The 11,856-nt window shown below is 43.8% G+C and overlaps 1 protein-coding gene across 1 annotated transcript; it reads left to right on the top strand.

Moving 5' to 3' along the window:
• The first annotated feature begins 442 nt into the window (after window positions 1-442).
• LOC109755208 (wall-associated receptor kinase 2-like) lies at window positions 443-11,510 on the top strand. Its single transcript, XM_020314107.3, has 3 exons — window positions 443-1,398; window positions 5,024-5,191; window positions 10,151-11,510. The coding sequence occupies exons 1-3, from the start codon at window positions 492-494 to the stop codon at window positions 11,284-11,286; spliced, it is 2,211 nt and encodes a 736-aa protein (XP_020169696.1). The 5' UTR covers window positions 443-491; the 3' UTR covers window positions 11,287-11,510.
• Window positions 11,511-11,856: the final 346 nt, after the last annotated feature.

Genomic DNA, 11,856 nt, shown 5'->3' with positions numbered 1-11,856 from the left:
GTCACAGCGTAATTATCAAACAATTATCATGTCTATGGAAATTGATAGTCATTCTCATTCCTAATGTGTATTTTGTTCGTATTATGTTGTCCAAACAAAAACTTAGAAGTAGCACAAAAAACTGAAAGTAGCTTTCAAAAATTGAAATTGTTGAAGAACTATTTCATGTATACAATAGGGCCCCTGATCTTAGTTTCGCCTCGGACCCCTAAAATCTCATGACGGGCCCTGTATCCTTCCGGTTGTATAATTAGTGAATGATAGCGGCAGTCGTTGGCCACATGCATCTTGGACTTGGGCCAGTGAGCAGGTTAGTCACGCATGCTTTTTCCTGGTAAAAAGGACGTCCCTGATGAATGTCCACACTGGCAGCCAAGTTAAATCCACAAGTATACTATCGATTAGCAAGATAGTGAGCCCGGGCTCGAAAACGACCCTCTCCCCAAATGCATAAGTAATGGAACCGGAGGCTCTTCCCTCATTCTGAAAAAATGGGCAGATCATTGGCATTCTTGCTGCCAGCTTTGCTTCTTGCTGCCACCGTTGAGAGCCTCCTCACCGTGAGGCCAGACTGCCAGGAGAGCTGCGGTGGAGTCGACATCCCCTACCCGTTCGGCATCGGCGCCGGCTGCTTTCGCCCGGGCTTCGAGATCACCTGCCTCAACAACACCATGCCGGTTCTGCCGGCCTCCACAGGGGTGGTACGGGTGCTGACCCTGCTGGTGATGCCGCGCCCGGAGGCCCGGGTGATGCTACCGGTGTCGTGGACGTGCTACAACTCCGCTGGCAACACCACGGCCGTGTCCCTGGACGGCAGAGTAAACTTCAACAAGGACAACGTGTACCGCATCTCCAACACCCACAACCAGCTCTTCGTCCTCGGCTGCAACACCTTCGTCTACACCATGAGCTGGTGCACAGCCCACTGCAACGATCCCCTGAGCGCCATGTACACCCTGTACAGCGGGTGCACCACCTACTGCAACGACTCCCGGAGCGCGCAGGACGGCGCGTGCGCCGGCGTCGGCTGCTGCCACGTCGACATCCCGCCGGGAATCGGCGACAACCTGATGAAATTCGACACCTGGTCGCGCGTCGGCAAGGAGTTCAGCCCCTGCGACTACGCCTTCATCGTGGAGAAGGGCAGCTACACCTTCCGGGCAGCCGACCTTCACATGGAGAAGCACACCAGATTGCCGCTGCGGCTCGACTGGGCCATCCGGGACAGCAACGTCAACTCCACCGCCTCCCTGTCCTGCGCCCAGCTGTCTCAGGGGAACAGCACCAGCTGTGTCAGCGACCACAGCGAGTGCGTCGACTCCACCAATGGCCCCGGATACGTCTGCAACTGCACAAAGGGCTACGAGGGAAACCCATACCTTCCCCATGGATGCACAAGTAAGCTACCGCTTCATCTATGAGAGCAGTTTTTCTAAACGCCTATTCAGTTACACCTCCCTATCAGCTGGGCTGTTCATACGTGCATCAAGATCTGTGCCAGCGTTTATTTCGCTCTCAAAAAACATCTCTTTTTTGTATCTCCAAAACCATAAAACTTACGATTTGAAACTTTGTAGTTCACTGAATCGTTTGAAAACAGAATGTAGAAAAAATCACTTCGGGACTTCTTTACCATTATATAATTAATGAATTCATTTTGAATTTTAAATATTTGAAAACTTTAAATTGCACAAAAAATTCCAAACTATTTTGCAGCAAAACCATACAACTTATAGCAGATGCCCCAGATTGCTGGCAGCATTTCGCACGTGTGTTTGCAGCAAAACATACAAGAGTTGGAAGCATCCGAAAAGCACCCATGCAACAATGAATATTCTCGAAGAACTAGGGGCTGTTTGGTTTGTGCCCCAACTTGCCCTGCCAAAATTTTGGCATACCCAAAGCAAGGGCATGACCAAAATTTTGGTATGGTAGTGTTGCTTGGATTGTTGCCATAGCACCTACCAATTATTTGGCAAAATGGTTGGGTCTTATTTTGGTTTGTAGCCAATTAACATGTCACATATCAGTATCTGAGGTCTTTTTTCTTTTTTTATGTGAATGAGCATCTGAGGTCCTAACCTGAAAATTTTATACAAGGAGCCAATAAACCATGATGATCAAACGTTCAGAAAAAAAACAGTAAAAAATGGTTCACCGAAGCAGCATGCACACGCTTTTGGTAAGTGAAACACAGGTACTAGTTGGCTGGATCGATACGATCCTTGGAGGCGTAAGTAGGCCAGCTAGCTAATTATTTTTCCGGCTCACGCAACACCCGGCATAATACGACGGGATGCTAGCAGGTTGGCAACCAATATTTTGGCGGACGAATTCTTCACCCTTGGCTCGCCCGCGTATTGGCGAGAAATTGCATAGGCAAACGGCGGCTGTGTTGGGCAAGCCAAATATTTGATGTCCAACCAAACAGCAGCCAAAACTTATGGGCACGCCAATATTTTGGCAAGGCCAACTTTGGTTCAAAATCAAACACACCCTTAACCTTGTGCTGGAGGGCTCACTAGCCACGAATCCAACTCATCGGAGCTCCACCAAAGTCAGATTGAGTGACCCTGAACCTGTTCCCCCTCAGAATCCCATCTTCCAAAGCTCAACACCGACATCAATCTCGATTGTTGAGCCATGAGGTCACCCATGGCTGTGGCTAACCAGCTTGGTGGGGGAGAGGGAGGACCGGGGATGAGAACGGTGCAAGAGGACCCGAGGTGGAGGAACATACTCCCTCTGTTCCTAAATATAAGTCTTTTTTAGAGATTTTAATATAGACTACATATGGATGTATATAGACATATTTTAGAGTGTTGGTTCACTTATTTGCTTCATGTGTAGTCCATATTGGAATATCTAAACAAACTTATATTTGGACCGAGGGGGTATATCACTGGGGGAGGGGGCAGGAGGAGGAGGAACGACAGGAGATGAGGGTAGTGGAGCAGGAGGAACAACGAGGTGGCGAAGATAGACGAGAGAGTGCGCAAGCCGCTAGGCGAGTGAGCGAAACGACCAACCGCTCGGCCAGATTGCTCGCCAAGTGGGGACCATTTTCCATCCTCGAATGATACCGACAAGATTCTATAACATAGACTTGTCACAAAGTAGACGGGGTTGTACTCGAAACAGGCTTTCGCCCCGCTTTATATATAAAGCAACAACCACACAGAGTCAGGGGAGTAGCCAGACCTAGGACTGCCCAGGCCGTGGCCCTGGGCGTGGAGATGAAATCCTTTGCGGCACTGTGTAGCTACAGTACATACTGTGCCAAGGAGGCTGGCCCGGGGCGTGGAGATTTCCTGCCTACGCCACTGCACAGAGTACACAGCTGAATGATACAAGGAGATGGGGTGACCCTCGAACAATTCTGATCCCACGATAACCAGATCACGTAGCACGCGACTACGCTGCCGACATAGAGTACAGGATGAAGGCAGCTTGTACTCCCTCCGGCCCATAGTATAAGAGCATTTTGCAAGCTATCATGCATGGGCAGAAGATATGAAAAAAAAAATGTAACACAGTGGAGAGAGACGGCTGCTTAAAAAATGATATGAAGAAGAATTCTAGCTCTGCGTACGTAATCCGTATAAAATTTTCCTAACCAAGTCATTTGTGATCTAGCTGTTGGATTTACGTGCTGATTGGTGCTGCGAGGCCATGTCTTCCTCATCTTTGACAGTGAACTTTATGGAGGCAGTGCCATGAGGACATGTTCGGTTAATCCCTCACCCAATTCCTGTTGGAATTAATCAGTAACATGCACTTAATCCCTCCCTTTAATACTTCATTATTCCTGTACTAGTCACAGAACTGTCTCACGTTGTTCCTGTACTGTTCACGGAACTAAAGTCTGAAAAATAAAAGCACAATCAGGACAATCAGGGCATTTAACCATAACAGTTAGTTTCCAGCCCAATCAAGACATAAAAATCACTGAATCCCTAAACCAAAAGCCGGCGCTCACCTCGCAATAAAATTCCGAATGCAAGAACTCGTGACTAGAGGTGGAAGCTGGTGGATAATCCGAATTATCCGGCATTCGTATTCGAGAAATTTAAAATGGATGTTGTAATATCCGAATCCGAACAAAAATGAAAATAGATATGGTAAATATCCATATTCGTTTATGATATTGAATTTTAAAACAAATTTGGATATGAAAATGGATATATCCGTATTCGAATATAATTGTGTTAGCCAATTTTGTTAATCTAGCCCCATATGCCAATTATCCAACCAAAAAAAAAGAACAAAGCGGTCCAATTTATTTTTCTGTGAACTACGTGCTGGCACTCAATCAAGTAGTAGCGCTGGCATGTCACTCGGCTCCTCGGCTCACTTCGGTGGCAATTTCTCCTTAGGCGCGTGTCTCAGCAACACAAAACGAGGGAACTTGAAACTATTGTGTATTATATCACTATATTTACCTTCGTACCGTTCGGTAGTTGAATCATTATAAGACACAAGTCTATTATTTCCTTATATTCGTTTCCGGCTACACGGCTGCCGTCAGTGGGGAGGAACGTCGGAGATGCAAGTCCGCTGCCACCGCCAAGCTCACCTCCGGGTCGCGCGACGTCCCGCGCGCTGCGTCGTTGGGATTCTTTTCACGGTGTATAGTGGGCAGGATTAGGAGGGAATGGGTCGGGAATCATACCAAAATGACGAAAACTGAATAAAAAAGTGAATGGGCCGAGGTGATACTCGTGGAACGGGCCATGACCCGCTGGAATGAGTGTAACCGAATGTAGCCCAAGGGGGGGCGGCTGGAGGCATACAAGAGAACATAGGGATTATGATTGGAGAATTGCATCGACAAACCTACTACTGATTGTGTAGTAACCGGATGATGAATTTTGACTGTCATGAAGGTAATCCACATTTTCTTGGAATATGATTTATGCTTGAAAACTACCGAGGACAAATGATTTGCTGTTCTTTAACTTAATTGTACTTTTTGTGTGGAATATGAGCTCTAATGACTATAATTGGTCTATTCATGATGCAGATATCGATGAATGTGCACGTCCACGAGAGGAGTTCCCTTGCAAGGGTGAATGCCGCGACACCGCGGGTTCATACAGTTGCACATGCCATCCAGGTTATCGGAGTAATGGAGATCCAAGAGAAAACCCATGCAATCCAAACTTCACACTTGCAGCAAAGCTTGCCATCGGTATATGCATATTAATTTCACATTTAGTCTTTAAAATTCTCGTCAATCTACAACCATTCGCACTACTACATAACTACTTATCACATACGGGTCCAAAACCCATCAATTACACAATATATATGGGTTATTACAAATGGCTGCATGTGCCGAGCCGTTTTTGATATGTTTTCATGTACAGTCCACAATCAGATTCATGTACCATAGCTTCGTCGGAGCTAAACATGCCTCACCAGCGCAGCCAGGTAGTGCTTCACTATAATGCCCGTGGGCTTTTTATATAGTGTTCGCTTGGATTCTAGGAGTACCCAAATGACCATATCGATGAGGAGAACCCATAAACGACATATATATTTAGATCTTCTCTTAGCCCCCCCCCCCCCCAAATGCGGCATCGAACATAGACTTCCGGGCGGAGGGTGGCCAAGCGCTCCATCGCCTCTTCTGACCATCTGTTTACCATCTTCTCGGGCTCCAAAATCTGAAATATGTGTGGATTCAAAATCGTTAGGGAGGAGAGGTACTGAAAAAAATTGAGATTTAAAAAAGAGGCACAAATCTCACTAGGGGGTGACATTTCATACCTGGAATCTGAACGGAACTTCCATGCAGAATCCTTCATATTTCTAGAGGGAGTGTGATGGAAAAATAAAGGTTGACCACATTCCATTTGGATGGGAAGGAGATGATGAGAAAAGGGTGTTGACGGGAAGAGATGAGGGTGGAAGGGAGAATAAGGAGAAAAACTGGATCTGGATCTGGGAGTAGACACGCATTGTGTGGTGGAGGAATATATATCTTGCCCAACATTGAAATTTCTATTTCTGATGATGGGCGAGACCTGAAATTTCTGGTCTTCAACTATCAAGATTTTTTTAGAACTGTCTATGAAGACCCGCAAAGCCATCTCGGTGCCCATGTCTGACCTCTCATCCCCTCATGTCCTTGCATCTTGCTCCAAAACCTTAAGACCCACAAAGATATTTAGTTGTTTTCATGTCTAGTTGTCCCTTACTTACATTTCTGGAATGTTTGTGTTGTGAGTGATGCTGACAAATGCACCTATATTATAAATGATATCTTCTCTAAAATTTTCAATATTATTTGCCTACAAGAGTCTAAGCTAAATCCTCTTATGTATGGAAATCTTGCTCCTTCCTTCCCCTCTTGGTATACCTTAGATATTCTTGAGTCCCTATGGCCTTCTTGAGGGGGCATCTTTACCGATTGGAACCCTTCAGTTTCCCATACTAATTCTTTAGCTTGTCCCGACTCCCTATCCACCTCATTTTCCTCGATCACTACTGACCTTACCTCATGAAACTAACACATATGGCCCTCATGCCCTAATGAGAAGTGTACCTTCCTATAGGAGATACTTTCGAATTGGTAGTTCTTCAATGATACCTCCATTCTTGTTGGATACTACAGCCTCATCTGCTCCACCTATGATAAAAACATCAACCACTTCAACTCGTCCTCAGTCTCTTTCTTCAACAACGTCATTAGTACATATTTCCTCCATGAAGTTTTTCTTCTTGACAACATGTGCACATGGTCAAGTAAGCGCAAAATTCCAACTCCGTCCTAAAAGACATCCTCTTCCATGGCACCTCTTTTACCTCCCTCACCCACACCATCTCCCATCATCATCCTGGCTCCACAACCTCTTGTGAAATCACCACTTTCGTCTTCAAGAACATCTGGCTTCTTTACCATTCCTGCCTCAACATTGTCCATGGTGCCTTAGACATGCCCATTCCTGACGTTGGCGCCACTAGCACACTTGTCCACTATCTCAAGCAATGCCTAGTAACCTCAAATTCCTTAACACGCCACAAAAACAATCCGAATGTGTTCATCCATGATGGAAAATTCATCATTAATCTGCTCGACATTTATGAATAGGAGCGTGCCCTCTCTTCTAATGAGAAGCTCATATGATTGACCTTTCTCCATAGGCTTGTTGTAGCTATCAAACATGAGAAGAAATTTTGGCAGGAGCACCACAAAGTTTGCATCATCATCCATGTGTTAATATATATCTAGTGATTAGCTTGACGAACCACCAAAGCATCCTAGAGCCTGATGGTTTTGCTCAATGTTTCTGCAAGGCTTTCAAGGTACTTGTCTACCCTGCCATCATCATCTTCATTGATTCCTTCCACCACGGTGAGGGTCAGCTCGATCACATGAACCGGTCCTTCCTTATCCTTCTTCCAAATAAGGAGTGAGCGCTAGATTACAAACTTTTGGACCATCTTGCTGCAAAATAGTTGCATGAAGATGACGACAAATTCCCTCACTTCCCTCCCACAACTGCAAATTTGTATGGTCATTGGCCTTGACCAAACAAGCTTCATCCAAGAGTGCAGGATCTCCAAAAATGTTGTATACGTCTCTAGGACCATTCTCCAAAAACATGGCACCCCCACTCAGGTACCTAGATAAACTTTGCAAAAACTTTCGATTTGGTTTCCTGGGACAACCTCATTGTCACTCATCACATCAATAGATTCTAGGAAACAAAATTCTCCTAGAGTCACACCTTCATTATCTCTTCTTACATCACAATATTGATAAACGACGCAACCAAAAAATGGTTCATCTGGTAAAGGTGCTTTTCCCAGGAAACACCCAGTCACCCTACCTATTCATTTTGGTGTCCAATGTCCTACGCATGCAGCTCCACCCATAATCTTCACTCGGCCTCACCCTCTTAACACTTGTCACTGTCCACACCAAGAAATTCTCCATTATGCCAATGACACCCTCCTTATCCATAACCACATCAATGATGCTATCAACATGTGGCGTTGCATCAGTGCAATTGCGTTGGTGACTAGCTTCATCTTAAAATATTGAAAAACATTGTGATCCTAACGAATATCGAATTAACGAGCTTATGGCCATCGTTGAGGCTCTAAGCTGCAATGAAGACCAATTCAACTAGGTTTACCTAGGGATCCTACTCTAATAAGAAACTTGTGAAGCTTGACCTTTCCTCACTTTGTCACAAAAGGTGTACAAGTACCTCACAAAGTAGAAGGCCCACTTGCTTTTGCTGACTGGGACCGCATCCTAGTGAATGGGGTGCTTTCCAATTTCCCAACCTTAGAAATGTGAGTTCCTGAGCTCATGGCTAGAGTGGTCGAGGCCATCAAGGCCGCCACATGTTTCCATATTTCACGGATGACCATTGCTCTGGTGTCCATGTTTGGTTTCTTGAAGCTTTGTTTCTCGCCGCGTGGATGATTGCTGGAAAAACATATGCAACTTGAAGCTCCATAACAAGAGCCACCTTCTCAAGCTGCTTCACTGGCTCCACCAACCACACCAATCAGGTTTCGTCCTTTGGTTATGGTCGGAGTTTGACTCGTTCTCTGCCGCAAGCGCCTTGTCGTCCCCGATGTGGCTCTCTGTGTCATCATTCCTTCTAGATTGCAAGGACATATCAACTACCATCATTGTCGTGGAAACACACCCTCCTTTTGGCATGACACTTGCTCCGATGTCTTCCCATTGACCGCTCAGTTATTGCCTCTTTTCTCACACTCCATCACGGACGACACCTCTATCCACTAGCTGATCTATGCGAAAATCTTCTCTACTCTCGTGCCATGGCTATCCTGTCATGTCAAGCTTGTTAATTTTACCGACCTCTTATTGTGGTCTGCCTGCAACACGACATCAACGATCGGTGCTCAATATTCCTCTGCTCAACAAAGGCAAGACTCTGTCCTCCAACTGCTATACGATCTTTGCTTGGCTTGTGTGCAATCGACACATTCAGTATAAGTCAAACTTGGTGAAGAAGAACATCTTCGATGATGCCACCTATGAGCTCTGCCATGTCTCCTACTACTCCAAACACATAATGTTCTGCTGCCAAAACATTACAATAATTTAGGGTGCTATCGGGCTTGATGATCATATCCTCTCGTCCTACTCAATCCAGATGAGCGAGCCTCTGCCCAGTGACTTGGGAGGCATGGAACACATTCCATGTCCTCCTGCTCCGGAACATTTGACTCCACCACAACAATGAGCGGCTTCGCCATCACCACAATGTCTACTCGAAAAATGTATTACCTCCGTTCCGATGAATAAGGCGTATATAAATTTTGTCAAAACTCAAAAACTTACTATGTTTAACCTTATCTGATCCTTGAATTGTATATTCTGTTAAGCAACTTATAATAAGGCAATAAAAGGCTATATGCATCACTTCGATGAAGAGGCCGGAGTTATCCCCTTTTCAAAAATAATCTATTAATATTGAGTTGGTATCATAAGTGTTGATATTTTTGTCTATAACAATGGTCAAACATAGAGAAAGTTGATTTTGACCAAATTTATATGACTTATTCATTGGAACAAAGGGAGTTCATGGATATTTCATCTTAAGCGTCAAGATAAAGCAAGCAGGATCGTGACTAATGTTGTATTAAATCTATGTTTGCTTTGGCCAAAGATCAAGCAGAGACGAACGCGAGAACTTGCATGCAAAAATTCGCCAGAAACTCACGCGCACAACTTGTGGCAATTTTCTATATATTTCACTTTGGCAAGGCACTGCTCCTTGCAGCGTCTACCTCTTTAGTATAAGAGAAGCGTCTTTACCTCTTTACTTATTGAGGCTGTAAAATTATTAATTTAAATATAAAGATGTAGATGAAGATGAAGTTACTTTATATAAAATAATTAGGTACCCTTCCAAGAATCATATGATATTGCCAAAAAGCAAAAATGAAACATACTATACAATTATGTTGATATTTGTTTGTTATATATAAGCAGCAGTACTGCAGCATCTACATAAACACAGCGACTTGCATGCATGGGATGATGTAGGTTAAAAAAGACGTAGCTTAATTAGTTCGTCTCCTTAATTTTAGCAAAATAAGTTAAGAATAATTAATAACAAGTCTAACTAGTATCTAATTGCATGACCTATTGCAGGCATCAGTCTGAGTGTGTCCTTGATAGTTGTTGCTCTACTTTTGGTACTCATAATGCTCCAAAAGAGAAAACTGGATAAAGTATTTGAAAAGAACGGAGGCAGGATACTTCAAAATGTGAAAGGCCTGACGATTTTCTCAAAGGAAGGATTAAAGAAAAACACAAAAAATAATTCAGAGTTTCTTGGGAATGGAAGCTTTGGTAAAGTCTACAAAGGAACTCTTCCTGACAATACCATGGTGGCAGTTAAGGCCTCTATCAAGGTAAATGAAGCTACAAAACAGGAGTTCGCTGAAGAAGTGGAGATCCATTCACATATGATCCACAAGAACATTCTCAAGCTCATTGGTTGCTGCCTCGAGGTGGATGTTCCAATGTTAGTGTACGAGTTTGCTGCTAATGGGAGCCTCGGACACACTCTCCATGGCAACAAAAAACAAAACCTTCCCTTGGACTTACGTTTGGAGATAGCAATTGGGTCTGCAGAAGGGTTAAGGTACATGCACTTGTACACAACTCAAGCCATACGACATGGTGATATCAAACCAGATAACATACTTCTTGATGACAACTTAACACCAAAAATCTCAGATTTTGGGTTGTCAATGCTTCTTAAAGAGGAATATTTTGCCAAGAAGGTGGTTGGGTGCATGGGTTACATTGACCCGGTGTTCATGAAAACTGGGCTCTTAACACAGAAGAGTGACGTCTATAGCTTCGGAGCTGTTCTCTTGGAACTCATTACCGGGAAGGAAAATGTATATGATAAGAACCATAGCCTCATCATCGAGTTTTGCAAAGTTTTTGAGAAAGAAAAGACTGGGAGGGCAATGTTCGACAAGGAGATTGTTGCGACCGGAGAAGATATCTTTATCCTAGAAGAAATTGGTAAGTTGGCTATCGAATGTCTAAAAGAAGACATAGAAGATCGACCAGATATGACGGAGGTAGCAGAACGACTTGTGATGCTTAGGAGAGAAAGGAAGCTTCATAAAACTCCCAATAGAACTCCTAGCCGCTTTGAGGAAATAAATATGGAATATTCGCCAAACAATATTGACAGAAGTGGAACTAGCAGTGCCACATGTTCGGTGCCATCCACTCCAACAAGCAAAGATTTCAATGCTAGTCCATAGGTCAGAGCTGATGTAGTGTGCTGGCGTTAGAAGATGTGTTTTATGGTATGTAAAGCTTTCTCGACAATATATTGATCGACCTCTTGTAAGTTGCAGATATATATGACATAATTGTAGCATATGTGTGGATACATACTTTGTGTGTAAGCGACCAATATATATCATGCCAGTGTCAGCATGATACAGTGTGCGGAGAAGGTATTTGGCTATTAATATAAATAATAGCACTATTTGGTTGGAAATCATATTAGTCTACTATCTGATGTATTTGTTACAGTGTGCCTAGAAAGTATTAAGACTTACACAACACTAGTATAGTAGTAGAGGCGATATATATAGTGACAATATCTAATGTATTACTATTCTTTCAACAAAGTGTAGCACAAATTAGGAGTTGCACAGCACTAAGATCTATTTGGTTTCCCTAAAAAAGGCTCTATTTGGTTGGTTTGTAGCCATCTTAACGGAAAAGCTGAAGCCCAACCAAACGGCACTGTTTACATATTTACATGATAGGTTGTTTCTCACAGGTTGAAATTGTAAAGATTGGAGGAAGCGTTGAACCCTTTG

The sequence above is a fragment of the Aegilops tauschii genome, chromosome 5, assembly GCF_002575655.3.
Source record: "Aegilops tauschii subsp. strangulata cultivar AL8/78 chromosome 5, Aet v6.0, whole genome shotgun sequence".
Classification (NCBI taxonomy): domain Eukaryota; kingdom Viridiplantae; phylum Streptophyta; class Magnoliopsida; order Poales; family Poaceae; genus Aegilops; species Aegilops tauschii.
The sequence above is the reverse complement of the archived record's forward strand: the minus strand, read 5'-3'. Positions and strand labels throughout refer to the sequence as shown.